The sequence below is a fragment of the Colossoma macropomum genome, unplaced genomic scaffold (assembly GCF_904425465.1).
Source record: "Colossoma macropomum unplaced genomic scaffold, Colossoma_macropomum, whole genome shotgun sequence".
Lineage (NCBI taxonomy): Eukaryota > Metazoa > Chordata > Actinopteri > Characiformes > Serrasalmidae > Colossoma > Colossoma macropomum.
The window spans coordinates 33,438,556-33,458,717 of NW_023494796.1; the positions used below are offsets into that span (position 1 = coordinate 33,438,556).

General features: G+C 40.0%; 1 protein-coding gene across 1 annotated transcript in view; it reads left to right on the plus strand.

The window, feature by feature from the left end:
* The first annotated feature begins 1,977 nt into the window (after positions 1–1,977).
* eys (eyes shut homolog) overlaps positions 1,978–20,162 on the plus strand; it is a 433,237-nt gene continuing 415,052 nt past the window's right edge. Inside the window, exons 1-3 of the mRNA XM_036583442.1 lie at positions 1,978–2,218; positions 3,539–4,354; positions 14,137–14,253. Of these exons, the coding sequence (XP_036439335.1) occupies positions 1,978–2,218; positions 3,539–4,354; positions 14,137–14,253 (1,174 nt within the window). The remainder of the gene's footprint in view (positions 2,219–3,538; positions 4,355–14,136; positions 14,254–20,162) is intronic.

The following is a 20,162-nucleotide window of genomic DNA, read 5'->3' on the forward strand; positions in this document are numbered from 1 at the left end:
GAACGTAAAAATGACAGAAAAACAGTTTGATTTTATGAGTTGAAGTTGACTGTTGGCTCTGAATTCACAGCTAATAATGCACTGCAGTGTTTCCTCATTTGGCAAAATACTAATACTAATAACTGCACTGAAGCTGTTGTTCCCTGTATTGTCAATATATCCATGTTTTATTTGTTTCATTTATTGTGATATATATTATTACAATTGCTCAGGAGTTAATATGGATGTATAAATCTTCATCATTTCATAAACATTTTAATTAATTTAATTCATAAATATATGTGCGCGGATGCCCTTGTGCACATACAGAACACGTGCTTATACACTCACATGTTTTTGTTACACATGTTATGCAGATATTCTGGTTATTTGATGTTTGTCGTTATTATGTCTTCTTATTTTCTATAATATAGTGAAATTTTAATGTTATTTAGGTGGAGGCTTTATATAAGCCTATTAGGGTTTTGTGCTCTGTATATTATGTTATCTTTGTTTATTTGTGTGTATTTTAAATTGTGCAAAAAATAAACTAAACTAGAAAACGTGTTTTTTTTCCAGTTTTGCAGAATTTTACCATTATCAGCATGACACATGTAAGTTCACTGGTCAGCAGATAAAATGGTGATTTATTTATTTATTCTTTCAATTTTTACCCGGTTTTCTCCCCAATTTAGTCGTCGTCAATTCCACCCGCTAGTTAGGACTCCCCCAATCACACGATGCTATCAACGCTAGGAGGGTGAAGGCTAACACAGGCTTCCTCCGAGACCTGTGAAACCAGCCACCGCTTCTTTTCGAACTGCCGCTCACGCAACGTCATCGGACAGCCGAACGCGCTCGGAGGAAAGCGCCAACCACCAGATCTGTTACGTCAGCTAACAGACGCCTGCGCTGACTAGCATCGCGCTGAGTGAGTGATGGGGGGAGAAGGAGGGGCCATCCCACCCACCCAGAGAGAGTGAGGCCAATTGTGCTCTCTCGGACTCCCGGCTACGGACGGCTGTAGCACCACCAGGGATCGAACTCACGATCTCCTGATGACAGGGCCAACGCTTAGACGGTTGCGCCACTCGGGAGCCCCCAAAATGGTGATTATTTGTAGTGTAGACATACCAGCGTCTGGTTTCTAGCATTACAATGATAAACAAAATGCATTTATAACCATTTTGTGTACAAACTTAATGGGATGTAGCTTTTATATAATTTACTATAATGGTGAACAATTCTGACTCTCTAGAAAGGCTAATTTCACACCAAACCACTCTGAATGATTTTGTTTACATCCAAACCATTGAATGATAAGGAATTTTGCAAAATTGGTGGAGTTCCCCTTTAAGACAGTGAGGTGAATGGTGAGGGTTAATGTAATAAAGGCTAAACTAAATGTTTAAACATCTTTTCTCCTCTTTTCTAGAGTAAAGGTGGTGCGTAAATCAAGTGCCCACTCCATCTCTGTCCTTTATACTGAGATTCCTCATTCCGTGCGAATCCCTCATAAACTTTACAGACGTCCTGAGGTAAACTAGCATCACCCACCTCCCCACGGAGAACTAATCCCGTCTAAACGGAAGCTTCTCTTTGTGTAAAAGTGCTGGAGATGCTGATTGACAGACTCTAGCACTTCATGTCAGCGTTTCACTCTAAACCCATATTTGGAAGATTGAAAGTTTGGCTCTTTGACATGCCTTTTCCTTTTTTTGACAATTTAAGCTACAACTTCAAGCTTTATGAGCACAAACCACTTCTCACCCTCCGACTGATAGGCTACTTTCTTTCTAGTTAAAAGATCTCTCCGAGGGAGATCAAAGGGAAGAGGCTCAGATTTTGTTCAAACAAGGATAGTCACTTGTTTTCTGCTCCTCATTCAGGCAGAAATCCAAGCGAATGTGTAAAATCAGGCTTTAGAAAAGGGGAAAGCAGGAGGTTCCTGGTGAGGCTTGCTGGGGCGTCTAGGTGCTGAAGGCGAGCATCAGCGGGATGGAGGAAAGAGCCAAAGCCTGTCCACTGCTGGCTGCAGCTGTGTTCCTGCTATCTGCTGAGAGATCTTCCTCGCAGGCAGCGAGAGCTCAGAGGGGAGGACAGCTCCTTTGTACGAGGCTGCTCATTAGTGTGACTTGGAGCCAGAAGGTGGAGAAGGAGCTGGCCAGGGTTCTGAAGTTGGGTTGCTCGGTGCTGAGCCAGGCTTGGCTGAGGGAGATGTCCGTGGTGCTGCACCTGTGTTTGAACCCCTCACTTCCTCCTGTACCTGCTTAGCTGGGTCATTCCAAACTTTTTACATCACTGTTATCTCAAAGCTCCATGTTTGTTATGTCTTAGATGAATTCCTGCAATCAGAAGGTGTTGGTTGGTCATAATAATCGAATTCGAAATACATTTATTTTTTATAAACTAAACTAAAATATTTTCCACTCTGTATTTCAGCTTACATTCTTTTCAGGAGACTCACTTTCAGTTCCTCAAAGAATCTGCAGACACACCTCCAAAGTTCAGTCTTAGAAGCTGGTTGATGATTTTCTGAAGTAATCAAACACATTCAGTGGTGTTGAGGTCTGGACTCTGGGGTGGTCAGTCAATTTAGCCACATTTGCATGCAGCATAATTCAGAATAGTCTAGTCTGATTGAGGCCATTCAGAATACAGTCTCTATCTGACTGATCGAGGTGGGTAATCCTGTAAATAATCTGTTAAATAGAAGAATAATATCCGTGTGAACGCCTGTATCTGATTACATTCCCTATCGGAAAGTTTAAGTCCGTTCTGATCATGTTCGTCACGTCATAGTGAAAGTTTATACCGTTCAACATGGCGGAGCAGAAACTGGTCTGCAGAGGAGACGAAGTTTATGCTCTGATCTTTAAAAGACGGCGGTGGGACGGACGTCCAGCTTATGTGTCTCAGAACACGACGTCTTCCTCTCGGCCTTCTTTAATAAGGACATGTGAAGGACGTTTTCCTGAGTCTGACATCATTTTAAAGTTATTAAAAACACAAGCACTGCTCACTGCTGCTCATCTCACTCTGACTGGACTCACGTGATGCTGGTTGTCATGGTAACGTCCACACTAAGCGGTTCTCTATGAGTGTAATTTTGGATCAAATTACTTGTAGTGTGAACGTAAATGGAGATCGTTGAGTAGAGTGAGAATAAACACCTCAGTCTTAATCTATAATCAGTCAGATTGGAGAAAATCTTTGCATGTGAACACAGACAGTGAGGACTTGGCGGCTACACGTCCTTTCAGACCCATAGTGTTGAGTTGTCTTAAATGCTGTTTGTCTGATGGGGAGCAGTGTTGGTTGATGGTTGTTAGGAGCCCCATTTTCTCTGTATTCTTTAATAATCTTTTCATCTACTGATTTTTTTTTCTTTTTTTTCCCTAAGATATACATTTCTATATATCACTTTTCATTGACATGCATTAATGTGTCTGTTTTTCCCCCTCAGACATGCATCTATCAACACCCTTAATCACACATCTGACGGGCCTTTAACACCACCGTTAACACTTTGTTACCTCCTGCCTCATCTGTATCTCAGACCGTGGAAGAGCCTTGGGGAGCTTGATGAAGATGGACGGCCCAGCGGCAGGAAGGCCGAGCACGTGGGCGCTTAAACTGCTCGTCTTCCTCCTCAGCCATTTCATGGACGACGAAGTCTCAAGCCAGGTGATCTGCCACAGACCCCTCCATCACGAATGGCAACCTCAGCTGAGGAACATCACCCTGAGATGGACTCTCATGGAGAACACCTGCAGCAGCGGGGATCAGTGCTGGAACGGCCTTCCGAAACGAGAGCAGCACTGGACGAATCAGTCGTACGCTTTCCCTCAGCTGTGCCCCCTGGAGGTTCAGCTGGGAGATGCGCTGTTCGCTGTCCCTGACAGAACACTGGAGCGGTATGGCGTGAACCTAATCAACGTGTCCAAAGAAGAGTTTGAAAGCTGCTCAACGGAGCAAGTGCAGAGCAAGCACTTCGTCTTCGCCGGCTTTATGAAGGGTAGCATGCAGGTGGGCCCGAAGTGGCTGTCCCCTGGCGTTCATTACTTTGCTGCCACTCACAAAGGCAGTAGCCAGCTATGCCAGCTTGGCCTGCGTCTTGGTGTGGTGGTCAAGGAGCAGCGCTGTCAGGACTCTCCGCTTCTCCGCCTCTGCTCAGGCCACGGCGTTTGCAGAGCTAACGTCAGACAGCTTGTATACGGCTGCCGGTGTAACAAGCATTATTCCGGGCCCTTCTGCGAGGATTTCGATGCCTGCGCTGAGAAGCCGTGCTTAAACGGTGCGACCTGCGTGAGCAACAGCACTGCAGAGCCCGGTCGGCCTTCCTATGAGTGCTTGTGTCCGCCCCGGTTCTCTGGTGAGTCTATAATTTAGTGTTCTTTTGCCAGGCCCTTATGTTTGTTCTTACCACAGTCCATGTTGTTCTTCTCTCTGATTCTTTTTATATCCTTGTTTTTAGCCCATGTCTCACTTTTAGTAATTGTAGATAATTGCAAAAGCGGTGTTGTTAATACTTTGGAACTTTGGAACATTTGCAAGTAAGCGTCTCACTGACTGGCTTATAAAGATTTCATTTGTCTTATAATTCTAGGAAAAGACTACTATGTAATGGAAATCAGATTATTTCTCACACTGGCTATGTTTACAAGTAATCCTATCCAAAATTACATGCGTAGAGAACCGCTTAGTGTGGACGTTACCATGACAACCAGCATCACGTGAGTCCAGTCAGAGTGAGATGAGCAGCAGTGAGCAGTGCTTGTGTTTTTAACTGCTTTAAAATGATGTCAGACTCAGGAAAACGTCCTTCACATGTCCTTATTAAAGAAGGCCGAGAGGAAGACGTCGTGTTCTGAGACACATAAGCTGGACGTCCGTCCCACCGCCGTCTTTTAAAGATCAGAGCATAAACTTCGTCTCCTCTGCAGACCAGTTTCTGCTCCGCCATGTTGAACGGTATAAACTCTCACTATGACGCGACGAACGTGATCAGAACGGACTTAAACTTTCCGATAGGGAATGTAATCAGATACAGGCGTTTACACGGATATTATTCTTCTATTTAATGGATTATTTACAGGATTACACACCTCGTTCAATCGGATAGAAACTGTATTCCGAATGGTCTCAATCGGACTAGACTATTCCGACTGAGGTGTTTACATGAACGTATTCTATTCTGATTCTATTGAGCTATTAGTCGGAGTATTAACGGATTATTAGGCTGCATGTAAATATGGCTGTTGTGAGATAAATCAGTGTGATGAGGTACATAAATACTGTTACAGTTTCAAAACATACTTTCCAGAATTTCTGTCCAGAAAGTTTCGATTTCATTGCTTTAAGCTCCAGGCTTATTACATATTAAGGCATATTATTCATTAACTACAGGGACTCCAATGCAAACTGAGCTTAGGGGATTTATTTACGTACATCTACCTTTTTTAGCTTTTCTACAGCAGTTTAGCCCCGCCCACTCAGGCTGAAGTTATAAGAAGTGTTTCAGCTCAAGCTGCTTCTTGAATAAGGGCACAAACCAGGACAGCCAATCTGAACAGAGGTCATTTACATATAGCAGTCCTAAAGGCGCAGTCACAAAAACAGCCTGTTTAATTCTAGAGGTTGGAAAGGTTGGAAAATGGTCATGTGAAATGGATTATGACTATTTTGGGTAAAATACAAGAAGAATGTAGGATAGATATATTTAATAGAGGTACTATAACAGAAGTTCCCAAGTGTCTATACATTTTTCCAGTTCATTAGAAAGTCTAGTAGAAGGAGGCCAAAGTGACTCGACTTGCATCGTAGGTCTCGTCTTTAATCCAAGGCTTTGAACACTGTTGCTGGTAGGAATAAAGTGGTTGCAATGATTAAAACGCAAATATAGATGATGTTCTTTGAGGACTGTTTTGCCTTAGAACATGGATGTTTTCCCACTCCACCATGAATATATTTTAAAATGTATATGTTTTCAGCCAAAATCTGATCAAAACTTTCATAAAACAACGTCTCAGACATAAGGCACTGTATTTAAAAGGAATTAAGCTCTGGTCAGACATCTGGTTCCTGTCACCACCACTGTGAACAATTCTGACTCGGTAATTTTCTCTAGATCAGAGATTAACCACTTAACTATGCAGAAAACTGAACTGGATCAAAGTCAGAGCTGAAACACATTTGAGATATTTAACAGATTTTGGACTTTACACTAAAATCCTTTTGCTCTGAGTGACGCTAAACCATAATTATGATTATTTTATTAAATGTATGATTGAACTTTTCATTTTGTCACTACCAAAACAATCATAACTCTACTGAACCTTACCAAATGTTTAAGTAGTGACTGTTTCGGTGGTGATAGTTTTGAGCTCAAAACGTGGTTAAAATAAGGCCCCTCCCACAGACTAAAACTGTGTGTTTCGGTAGAGACATAAAAACATGGAACAGTATTTTTGGAATAAAGTTTTTCATTTAAAAATTAAACCTCATCAATCTTAAAAACATTATTATTTGAAGTGTAAATTTAGGTGAGGGTTTGGGACAGACTCCTCTCAATTCTTACCACCCTATAAATTAAGATTTTGCGTATATTTAGGTAATTATTATCTCTATTAGTGCTTTGGGTCAGAAAACAATCCTTGTAAATATCTAAGGTCTGAACAGTACTATGGGGGCGCAGTTCAAGCTAATTCAGTTTTAGAAAATCGCATATTGCCTATCTGTACTTCAACCCCATTTCCAAAAAACGTTGGGATGCTGTGCAAAATGTAAATGAAAACAAAATGCAATAATGTGCAAATCATTTAAACCCTGTATTTCATTGAAAATACTACAAAGACAACAAATCAAGTGTTGAAACTGAGAAATTTTATTTTTTTTTGAAAAATATATGCCCATTTTGAATTTGTTGGCAACAACACGTTCCAAAAAAGTTGGGACGGGGGCCTGTTTACCACTGTGCTTCATCACCTCTTCTTTAACAGCACTCTGTAAGTGTTTGGGAACTGAGGAGACACTGCTGTAGTTTAGAAAGTGAAATGTTTTCCTGTTCTTGTTTGATACAGGATTTCAACTACTCATCAGTTCGAGGGTCTCCTTTGTTGTATTTTTAATTTCATTTCATAATGTGCCAAATGTCATCAGTGGTGACAGGTCTGGACTGCAGGCAGGTCAGTTTAGTACCCAGACTCTTTTAATACAGAGCAATGCTGCTGTAATACATGCAGAATGTGGTTTTACATTGTCTTGCTGAAATAATCAAGGGCTTCCCTGAAAAAGACGTCGTCTGGATGGCAGCATATGTTGCCAAAACATGTATATATCGTTCAGCATTAATGGTGCCTTCACAGATGAGCACGTCACCCATGCCATGTGCACTAATGCCCCCCTATACCATCATGAATACCGGCTTTTGAACTGTGTACTGATGACAATCTGAGTGGTCTTTAGCCCGGAGGACACAGAGTCCATGATTTCCAAAAAGAATTTCAAATGTTGATTCGTCGGACCACAGGACACTTTTCCACTTCCCCTCAGTCCATTTTAAATGAGCTCAGGCCCAGAGAAGGCGGCAGTGTTTCTGGATCCTGTTTATATTTGGTTTCTTCTTTGTGTTTTAGAGTTTAAACTTGTATTTGTGGATGCAGTGATGAACTGTTTTCACAGACAGTGTTTTTCAGAAGTGTTTCTGAGCTCATGCAGTGATTTCCACTACAGAATCATGTCTGGTTTTAATGCAGTGCTGTCTGAGGGCCCAAAGATCACGGCCAGCTAATACTGGTTTTTGGCCTTGACCCTTACATACAGAGATTTCTCCAGATTCTCTGAATCTTTTAATGATATTATGTACCGTAGATGATGAAAAGCACAAGTTCTTTGCTAGTTTACGTTGAGAAACGTTATTCTTGAATTGCTGCACTATTTGATGGTGCAGTCTTTCACAGAGTGGTGAACCCCTCCTCATCTTTACTTCTGAAAGACTCCGCCTCTCTGAGATGCTCTTTATACCCAATCATGTTACTGACCTGTTGTCAATCAACCACCAGGAGTTTTTTTTTAGTATTACACAACTTTACCAGCCTTTTGTTCCACCGTCCCAACTTTTTTGCAACGTGTTGTTGGCATCAAATTCAAAATGGGCAAATATTTTTTAAAAAGCAATAAAATTTCTCATGTTCAACATTTGATTTGTTGTCTTTGTACTATTTTCAATGAAATATAGGGATTAAATGATTTGCACATTATTGCATTTTGTTTTCATTTACATTTTACACACTTGGAAATGTGGTTGTATGATTTTGTGTATGTTTAGGTTATTATTATTTTTATTAGAGCTTTGAGTTCAAATACAACAGAACACAATCTTTGTAAATGTCTGTGGTCTGAGTAGAGCTATGGGGGTGCAGTTCAAGCTAATTCAGTTGTAGAAAATTGCTTATTGTCTGTCTGTAGTAGTTCGTTTCCCACAATAACACAGACTAAGTACAACCTCATACTCGAATGCCTTTCCTGGAATTGGGGACGTGCGCTCCTGCTGCAGGGATTGTTTCTGAGAAGCAGAATCAGAGTCTGCCTTCCTTCAGAAGACCACCTTGTTCCTTTGTAGATACCTATTAATTATTTATCTGTCACACTGACTTTCTCCCTGTTTGGCTCAGCGCAATTATTTCATGACAGCATGGATCAGCAATAGGGTGTTTATTGGCCCAGCATTTTCCTGAAAGTCTCTCTCTCTTTCCTGCACCTGAAAGCGTTCTTAATTACATGATGCTTTGTTTTCCTCCCCCTCCTTTTTCATTTAGATGTAAACGCTTCCTCTCCCTGTGTCGCTATCGCTAAAATCTGCCTCCAAACGCTGTTTAAACACGAGCCTCTCGGTGAGCACCTTAAAGAGCAGGATATTTAAAAAGCCTCTAATGTTGTCTTCACAAGTAGCTCAGCTAATGTGGTTTATTGATATCACTGCTGAATTATTCATAGCTTTCCTGTTAGGAACAGTGCAGGCAATCCGTGGAGACTTTTTTCACAGGGCTTCGTGAGATATTCACTGTACTGGAGATTCTGCTGAATCTGTGTGGAGTAAAGTTTGACAGGTTCGTGTATCGTGTCTAAACCACACTTGGCAGCCTGTAAATGAGCCCTGTTTAGCTTATGGACTTTTTTGGAGCTTCCAAAATGGACTTTTTGTTCTACAGAGATTGACAGGCATTGTGTGCAGAACACCGTTCTTCTGATTTAACAGCTAAATTAGTCTGCAGCAATTAGCAGAGCTTTTAAGGGTGATGTTTATAGCACTTCTTAATGCGTTAGAGGCAAATTATAATGCTTAAAAACAATATATCTTTTATTTCTAGACATCCAAACAACCATGAGAGCTGTACTTTGCAACTTAGGAAACAAAACATTATATATAATGTAATACTCATATTTTTATTTTCACATACAGTTATACACTTTCATTCCTTCTGATGGTCAAGACTCTGTTGACAGGCTGACCAGCTGTGTGTCAGATATTTCTCAGTGGACGTCGCTAAATTTTCTACAATTAAATCACAAAACAACTGAAATACTGAAGTTTGGTTCTTTAGCTTCATACAGCAAACCTGGGTCTGATCTTAGACTCTTGTTCATACATTTGTTACAGCAGAGTTGATCACTGTAATGGTCTTCTTATTGGACTTCCTAAGAAAACAGTACATCCTTTACAACTCGTACAAAATACAGCAGCATCCTAACAAAAACAATACAGAGAGATCAGATCAGTTCCGTTTTAAAAGAGCTGCACTGGCTGCCTGTATCATTCAGGATAGATTTTAAAGCTCTGCTACTAGTTTTCAAAGCTCAAAATGACCTTAAAGCACCGCTTACATCACAAACTTTGTTTGTTTATGATCTTAGATCTGCAGATACTGACCTTCTGCAAACACCTTCAGTAAAATACAGAAAACGTGGAGAGACTTGTTGAGTTATTCTGCATCTAAACTGTGGAGCTGCCACCGGCGATCTGATCTGTATTTTGTGCTGTGTTTTTAAAGTCATAGTAGTTTCATTTATTACTGTAAAACATTATCACCTGTCTATAAAGCACTTTGAGCTGCCACTGGCATGAATAGTGCTATATTATTATTATTATTATTATTATTATTATTACTTTATTTTGGCTTATTACTGTTTCTGGTCAGGACATTTCAGTTTCCAGCACATTTTCAAATTTTGGCGTCAAGTTCGATTCTCATCTGAACTTTGAGGCCCACATTCAACATTTGTAAAATTTTATTTTATCATCTAAAACTTATTTTCAAACTCTTCTTACACTCTCCAATGCAGAGAGTCTTGTTCATGCCTTTGTTTCACTGAGAATTTGTTAATAAAATGTGTTTTTTTTTTTTTGTACTGGACCATCAATTAAAATGCAGCCAAGCATATCTAGAACTTCCAATATATTTAGAATTTTACAGCCAGGGTATTAAAATATATACACATTACATCAATATATAGAATTGACTATAAAATTCTCCTCCTAACTTTTCAGTGTGTTCACAAAAATGCACCAGATTATCTCAAGGAGCTTCGTATACCCTGTAACTCTAGTTGCGATCACCAGTCTAGCACTGATCACCTTCTTCTGCATATAATAACTGGGTGATCGTGGATTTTACTCACTTGCCCCTCAGCTTTGGAGTAGACTTCCTGATTGTCTGAGGGTCTTATAGTATTCAAAATAGCATACTGTGTACTTTATACTGCATACTGCATCAGTATAAACCAGGGGATGGTAACATGTGGCTCTTTCACTGTCCTGTTTCGGCTCCACAGCAGAATCAGATTAGTAGGTAAAAATAAAATAATCCTCCTTTACAGTAAAATAAAGCTCTGCTGATCGTTCAACACAGTTTAACAATAAATGGTCTTAAACTCTGGAGTTAATGTAGAACTGCTGATTCACCCTTTAACCCTGAAGATCAGTGCAGACTGCTGGTCACCATAGCAACACAGACAACAGTCTCGCCTAGCTAGTAGCTAACGAAACGGCAAAGAGAGAGATTTAAGATGAACATCAATAATTTGGAGATGAATGGACTTATTAGTGTTTATAATCACTCCAGCTGGTTTCCTGATACGTTTAATCTGCAGTGAGAAACTGAAACACTGAAAAGTCGCCAGGCTGAAGTCGCTTCTCATTCGCCAGCTTCTCGTTTGAATTTCCCTGTTCCACCTTAAATGGTGCCTGAGGTGCCAGAATGTAACTGCTGCACCATTTAAGGTGGAACAGGGAAATTCAGTGTGAATTTTGGTAAATTTGAATGAGAAGCTGGCGAATGAGAAGCGACTTCAGCCTCGTAAAAAGTTGAACACTGAGAGACATTTTACAAGAAACTGTTCTACTCTTGAGGAAAAGTTTCCTGCTGGAGATGCGAGAAAAGTCTGCATTTTTGTTTATATTATATTTTTATTCTATACTAGTACATTAACACATACTGGTGCATATTTACAGCCAAGATGGCAGTATGGACAAAGTGTTGTGGCTCCCAAGGTGGCTCTTCTTAACATTTGGGTTGCCGACCTCTGGTATATACTGTTCATCAGCAGTACACTGTACGGTATCCAATGTCAACATCAAGGACTGAGCCAGGCAGACCAGCTCAAGACCTGCCCCATTTTCCTTAGCCCTCCTATCAGTGCTTAGCAAGGGTTGCTATTGGCTTTTCAGTGTGTACATTTGTGTTTTGGGCGAGAGATGGGCCTGTATGACTTTTAAAAGACCCCCCAGCAGGACTGTGTTTTCTCCCTGTCTCTAAAGCCTAAAATAAACTTGCAAATGTCAGCTCTGGATTTAATTTCCAAACACACCTGTTTTCCTCTATTTTATTGTCATTACACTCGTAGCTGATAATATAAGCTTAGCTGACTGAATAATAAACAGCGTGACTCCACGCAAGAGCCTGAGGAGCTAATGCTGAGTAACCTTATTAAGTTACTGTTTTATCTATGCAGTAAGTTAACTTAATTAAATAGATGAAGTAAGAAACCCAAATCAAGACTGAGGGGGCTTCAGCGCTGCCTCAGCATTTCGCTCATATCTCCAAAATGGTAACTTTACAGGAGAAGGAAAAAACATACTCTACTTTTAATGTAAATCAATGGGACCAGACTTTTTTCCAGGTCATTTTGGGCCGTTTCTTTTGGTCCATTCATCGTGAAATTTACACACAATGTAAAGAACAACAGGTATTTTCAAATTATGTTAAAAACTGAAAAACGACAATTTGCTGTTACTAACTGAAAACCTCACTCCAGGACTGTTTACATATCCAGGCGGTTACATCAGCGATTACATCCTCCTGAAATGACCACGTTGCATTTTGGGATGCAGTTCTTTGGCGAACTGGAGAAATTCATGTCGGTCACATATTGCAAACTACTTACTACATTGGGGCACAATCAGTACACAAGCGGTGTGTAACTGGGCTGTTTCCAAAAGAGCCCTGACTTCTTTTAAAACTGATTTAAAGACATTTTCATTTTGTAAAGGCAACAATATTTAAAGTTTATACTGTGGCACTGAAGGTTATTTAGAAATTCCTTTCATTAAATATTATGGTGGTTTGCCGCTTTTATTAGTAATTAGTTAATTAATTAATTGATTTATTTTTCATTAAATGATAGGTTTTTATGGCTGTATTAAGTTTATCTTTGTAGCACCCTGAAATTTTCACCTAAATGAAAGTTGCATTATAAATAAAATGCATTGTTCTTATCATTATTAGTATTATGAACATAGCCAGCCTGCTAGAGGAGGTGGTTTTTAACTGCCCAAAAGTGGACCAAGCACATGGAATCTGATTGTGCAGTCATGTGCAAACGTTTGGGTCAAAATTACATATTTATTTTTGAGTGATTTTCTACAGAGAGCGCACTTTTACACATTTTAATATACAATTACTGTTTATTTGCTGAATTTAACACATTGGAAAAAAACGTAAAAGGTGGCTTGTGCAAAAGTAATGTTTCTTTTTTTTCCAATATGTTAAACTCAGCAAGTAAATAGAAACGGTGCGCTAAATTTTGCAGTAAAATGCCATTTTTTGTGGATAATGCAGAGATGATCATTTGCCAGCTAATATTTCAGCTGATCATGACTTATAATTTTTGTATTTTCTGCCCATGCTGTGTTTTGTTGTTGCAAAAAACATTAAATGCTGGATTCAGAGACTGATCATGGGCAGACCTGTGTGAGGGAGAGTGTGATTGGATATCGGAAATGATTGACAAGTAACCTGATGATGAGTATTTTATTTTACTTTATGTCCTCATCTTTCCTGAATTTGAACTGGAGACATATGGTGCGTATTTTGCATACAAGTAGTGTCGTTACATCATTTCAGTGTTAAAATGTTTTACCTCGAGTCTCTCAGAGGCGCACTTCATTTCCAATTTACTTTTATCAGGAGCTGACTGACTCTCTCTCTCTCTCTCTCCCTCTCTCCCTCTCTCTATATATATATATACATACATACATACCTACAGGGAGATTCACTTGAAACACACAGCCTGGGTTTAATTTAAGGCAGATCCCACTAAAACACTGACATTTGTAAGATATTTAAGTGACATTCTTTACTTTCACTGTTACAGTTTATAGTGAATCATAGTAAAGCCTGTAATATTAATTTAGGAGTTGTTTAACCTGTTATCCATCTTTTAGCCTGTTTTCTAGCTAATCAGCCTACTCCTAATTTAGAAAGTAAGCTGTCAGCCCCTCAGTTTAACCCCTTAAATGACCAGAGCCCCCCAAAAAAGAAAAACTCAGACAGTGTGCATTGAAGTCCCTGTAGGTACTGAATAATAAGCCTCAGTAGGTAATAAGCCTGGGATTTCGGGGGTTGAGCAGAACCAGATTACTTATTCAGTACACTTGTTGGTCCAAGGATACCATCAGTTCCATTGCAAAATCAAATGTTTTAGCTCTTGACAATCTGCGAGATCCCGGTGGGGCTGAATCTTCATCTTACCCCTGCACTGCCCTCACTGCCACTCTTCCTGGTTCTCACCTAACGGCCTTCTGTAAACATCTGTATTATCTGTGAACTGGTTATTTTTACACAATTATTAAAATATTATGGTATATCTGCCTCCCAGGTGTCAACTGCTCTGAAATCCTCGGCCAGAGAAACTGTACCCAGGACTGCAGGAACGGGACGTGTGTGCAAGTGTCGCCAGTTTCCTACCAGTGCCGATGTTTGGCTGGATACACAGGCAAGTAGCAGTCGCTGCAACGTTTCTTGAGCAAATTAATTCCTTGAAACAATCTAGAGAGCCGTGATAAATTCTGTTCTTCACAAAAGAGTGCTTTTCTTTGAGTCCACTAATGGATGTTTAATTTTTTCATTCAGATAGTGCTTGGCCTCATTTGACTCATTATGTTTTGATAATGAGGCATATGATTAATGATGGGTCATTTTGGTGGCTTTCACAATAGCAATGCAATTATGCAGACTTGCATCTGACCGAAGTTTTTCCTCTATTTCTTTTCACATGAAGCTGGCCATCCAAACCGGTACTCATATTAACTCGGAGCAGGGAGATTTCCGAAAAGGCATTCAGACAATTGAATCTGTCATCTATGAAAGGCGCTAAAATATTCTTTGCAAACGGATAATGCAAAACACTGGAAGAGAAAACACTGGCTTAATTGGGGTAAGCGTAAAGACTGTACGCATAAGAGAGTGTGGTGGATGCCTTTCAGTGTTCAGCTCCTCAAAGTTTTATTACACACTTCATATAAACTAAGAATAGCTTAGCCAGTTTGCATTGAAGTCCCTGTAGTTACTGTATAATAAGCCTTAATATGTAATAAGCCTGTGATTTTAAGGGGTTAAAGAACATCTTGCATATACAGAGCAGTACATTTTGTGCTATAAACAAGTGGCAGCAGTTAACAGTGGGCGATAAGGTAAAATAGACATCATGAACCATCTATATATCACAATATTTTACAATTTTTATGGGTCTTGAATAAGTTGGAATGGATAAAATACACTAAACAAACAGTAGTGCCACATTTTTAAAAAGTCTTTCAAATACAGATCTGATTGGTGGAAGCTGTTGTAAAATACTGGATGTACACTCACGTATGACAACAGCTGAGTTCTGTATTACTGCACCAAGTCATAAAAATTCTTGTGCTGTTAATGGAATAATCTTTGACTGTAATAGAGCACCAGGTGTACTGATGAAGTAACCCGGGTCTGTTTAAACAGAGGAGCTGACAACTTTTCTTAAAGCCTTGGGTTCATTACACGACTTAAGGTCTGAACAGACTGAAATATTGGGGATTCACACTAAACGATTAGAGATCACACACTACTCAACTTTTAAGCTGCTGCTGAACCGAATGAAGCTCACTGAACTCATGTGAACGCTCACGTTCTCCCATTACTCGGAGACGCAAATAAACAAACGTGAGCTGCTGCTGCTGCTGCTGGTTTCTCTGCCGTTTGCGCTGAAACAGTAAAGAAGCAAGTAAACATGTTCAAGTGAGGATCAATGATTTGAAATGTGATCATTTTGGTATTTTTAGAGTTTTAAATCTACGTAAACTCGATTGTGCCTTAAACTCGGCTCATTAAAAAGCTTCGCTCCACACATGAGAGACTTTCCACCATTTTTCTTTGTTTATTGCTGTATTTTCTTCTTTTGCTCTCTTAGTTTTCATTGGCTGTTTCAGGAGTCTGTTCAGATTGAGTCGTTGACCAGTTTACACTAGATTGCTCTCAGAGTTGTATTGAGAAAATCATGTCTGATAAACTCTGACTGGTCTGAAACGCGATCAGGAGGCAGTCAATCTGAGTCAGCGCCCCTCAAACACGACTCGACTCTCTCTCCAACTGTTGACTGACCCAAACATCTGCAAACTAGAGCCGACCAGCTCAGACTCAGACTGAGAATCAGGGCTAAAATTGGGGTAAACGTTGTGTGACCCTGGCTTAACTGGATCTTGGCTGATTAACCAGCTAAACAACTCCTCCATTAACATCACAGGCTTTGAATTAAAGTACCTACTGTATGATTCACTGTAAAACTGCGGTGTAAAGAAGTAAAGAATATATCACTTGTATGTCTTACACACTTCCAATGACCATCTGCCTTAATTAGCGTTAAACTCAGGCTGAATCAGTGGCTCAATTTGCTCCCTCTTGTCCATAAAGTGTGCTATGTAAGTTATAAAATTGCACAGAATGCACAGACTGTCCAATATGAAATTCCAGTATGACTGCTTATTAGCTGTATTATCCACTATTTCTGCACAGAAGCCAGTATTTAATTTCGACGTAGTGCACTGTGTAAGGAGCATGGAGCTCAGCATGGGATAATGGACATATAACAACATCATTAGCTTGTTGCTAGAACACAGAGGGAGTGTGTTTTCGTGAAATAACGTCACGGCTGTGATTCGGTCGCCGTAGATCATCACAGCCGTGATGTTATTGGCGATAACACACTCCTCGAGTGTTCTAGTGCTTTAATACAACAGTTAAATAAATACAGTAATAAATTAATAAACTGGGCTGTGAACGCGGCGTTTAATACGTTTTAATGTTCGCAGTTCCTTCACCAAATTATAGTTCCTTAACGAGCAGCTCGTTGCTACGTCAGAGTAACGAGCTCCGCCCACTCGCTGCTCAGCTGGCAGTTCGTTCTCCAGCTCCACACAGACCAACTGACCGTTTGGGAATTTAGTGTCGTCTCATCTTCAGAGTCTGACCAAATCGGCTGTCGGTCAAATGTGATCTTAAAAGTGTCCGTTTTTTGTTTGTGGCAAAGTAAGAAGTAAAAACGTTCAAATGTCTTGAGCGTCTCCTACAGCTGTCAAAGTCGTTGCTTAGCAACAGCGTCTTAGCGGAGTGATACAGTGTTTGTGAAAAATCCGTGATGTTGTGGTGAAATAACAGCACAGTTAGAACGCCTCTCAACCAATCAGCTCGCGTGGCCGGAACTAACTGTTGTATAATTCTACGTAGTGCGCTGTGTAAGGAGCCTGGAGCTCAGCATGGGAAAAGGGACATACAACATCATTAGCTTGTTGCTAAATAAGACTGGAAATTTCATAGAGGTGCTAATGGAAATAGCATTGTCACCACAGTTGTAATTTAGTGAGCAAAAAGTACATTTAAAGTGAAGGTTTTTGCATTAAACAGTTATAATATGTTCTCTGTTATATGACAGTTCATAAAATGATCGCAGTTTACTGTGATGGGCGACTGAGCTTATTATTGTCCTCCTTCAGCAGTCCATTGTTGCTTGGTAACAATCACATACTCCAGAGCAGTGGTCACCCACCCTGGTCCTGGAGATCTCCTTTCCTGCAGAGCCTTATTCCAGCCACAGTCTGCACACTAATTCCACTAATTACCTTCCTCAGAAGTCCTTGATGGACTGAATCAGTTGTTACTGTTAGGTAAGTGGAGGGGCAGCATGTTAGATGTAGGCTGAAGCTGAATTCTGCAGGAAGGTAGATCTCCAGGAGGAGGGTTGGTGACCATTGCTCTCAAGAAACCACATTTCTAGGTGAAATAATAGTTCATCCAGATTAGTTTAAATAAACCTTATTTATTGAAAGCTTCTATATTTTCTAATACGTTATGTTGTACATCATTATTAAAAAAAAAACTTTTTTTTGAGGTCATGAGCTACAGTGAATTTATCAGGGGTGTAGGGGTTGTAGGGGTATTTTGGTGGGCAGTTTCAGGTTCACTCAGCAGTGCTGTGGCTGTTTGGAATGAGATAAATCCATAACTGATCCAGCAAAGGCACTAAAACACTTCGTTGATCTAATTTTCAAAGCGGATTAACTGATAGATTAAACTGTATTGGCTTGATTTTATTTGATTTGTTGCTGTAGTGATAACAAATGAAAGCTGAAATCTAGACAGCCAAAATTTCCTGCTGTGTCCCGTCCCAAACCGCATACTAGCTCACTAAATAGTGTGTGCATATCCCATTAGAAGTGCACTCACTAGTGCAGTAGGTGAAGTACAGAAGTGTGTGGTTTGGGACGCGGCGTTAGATCAGCCAGTGAGACGCACTCAACAGCTGCTCTGCTGTGCTCCTCGTTAGCTGCTCATTAAACACCTCCAGGAGAAAGACTGAGGAGTTTGTTGATTAAGGTGCATTTATTGAGGTAAATGAATCATTTATTGACACAAATGAATACATTAGCATAAATTGGTGCATTTATTGAGGTAGATTAATACATTTATTAACGTGAATTAATACATTTATTGAGGTAAATTGGTGCATTTATTGAGGTAAACTGATGTCGCTTCGTATTAGCCAACTTTTAAAATCCCTTCTACTTTTAAGGCGCCTCAGTGTAAATGTAGCACCATTTTAAGGTGGAACGGAAAATTCAGATGAGCAGCTGGTGAATAAGAAGCTGACTTCAGCTTTATATCTGTGTTTGAGTTTATCAGAGCTTAATTAAGAGCTTTGGCAGTTTTATTAGTTTTTTTTTTAATATCACACACTGGAATGTTCTGAACTCTGGAGATGTTCAGGTTATTCAGGTCCACCAATAAACCGATCTTCTCCTCATATAGTTTTCTGAAGATGCATCTAAAGCGTCCACATATATTTTCATCTTTTTTGGTGGTCATTCTGGTCTGTTTTGTTGGCGTTTATCCACCTACAGGGCTGTATCTACTTCTTAATGACTCAGTACAGTGCTATGAATACACTGGATGTGGTTTATTAACTAAATCTGTTGTTTTATGGGACATGCAGTTCTTCAGTGTTCTAGAGGCTCTGAAAACGTAATGTGACATAATTCCCTTTGTTAACAGTAACGTATCAAATTGCCCATCAGCACACATGAATGCACTGGGGCTGTGAAGTGTTCACGCTTTGTTTTCTTTTGAAAAGATAATTCCACTGACTTGATAAAGTAGTTTTTGAGTGCTTCACTGAACCTCTATCCAGAGCTTGATGCAGATTTTGACTCAGGCCCAGGCTGTAAAGGATAGTTGGAAATAAATAATAATTATCGCTGTTATGAATCTCGTAGTCGGTTTATGAGACGATGCTGTGTCACCCCTTTAGGAAGGTAATGAATAATAAAGTCCCATTTGGGCTAATGAGTGTCTCACCCACAAAGATGTGACAACAGTTTCCCGGTCCCCTGGGCGGCCCACATAATGATGTCATGATGGACTCTGGGGTCCCAGATCCAGGTGGCCGTGCACAGTGATTAATTGTTTCACACGAAGCAGCAATTTGTCCAGCTAAGCAACATTTTCTAATGTCACGCTCGCGTCTCAGACCTTTGCAGCTGTAGCACATTTGCAAGCAAAGTTTACCTGAGGTCTGTGCCAGCTGCAGAGCCTTCACCAACAGGTGAGCAGACTAGGGCTGTACGATATGGATGAAATTCAGTATCTACATTATTTTGACCACAGTGAGTGCGTTTACATACACTTAATAATCCGATAACTCAGAAAATCAGATTTTGTCAGTAATCCGATCAACGTGTTTACATGCACTTGAGTAATCAGATAATGGGGAACCTCCAGGTCTACATGAGTCAGACAGTAATCAGATTTCTGCTTTGCAACCAGCCAATAAACTCACAGAAGAAGACGAGACGTAAACGTAAAACTCAAACTTCATGCCGTGGCTTTTATTTTAAAACATTGCGTCACTTTACCTGAAAATATGAACAAACATCATCTAGAAGATGAAGAATATTTGGTAACACTTTACTTAAAGAGTGTCTACATATAACACATTCATAACACTTTACAAAAACGCTTCATAACATTCATGAATGTTTACATCAACATTTATAAAGTGTACATGTTTTATATGATATTAATATGGACTACTTTGTAATTTTACACAGTTTTCAAAATAAAAGTCCTAATTTTTTATTTAGAAAAAATAACATTATTTTAATAAAACACCTTATTAGCCCAGAAAAGGATGGCGTGGCCACTTCAGGTGAGGAAAGAGGGCCCTGCTCCAGGTGGAGGAGTTTAAGTATCTCAGGGTCTTGTTCACAAGTGATGGGAAGAGCGATGGTGAGATCGGCTGTAGGCTGGGTCAGGTGGCAGCAGTAATGCGGTCACTGTAGTGGACTGCAGTGGTGAAGAGGGAGCTGAGCTTAATCA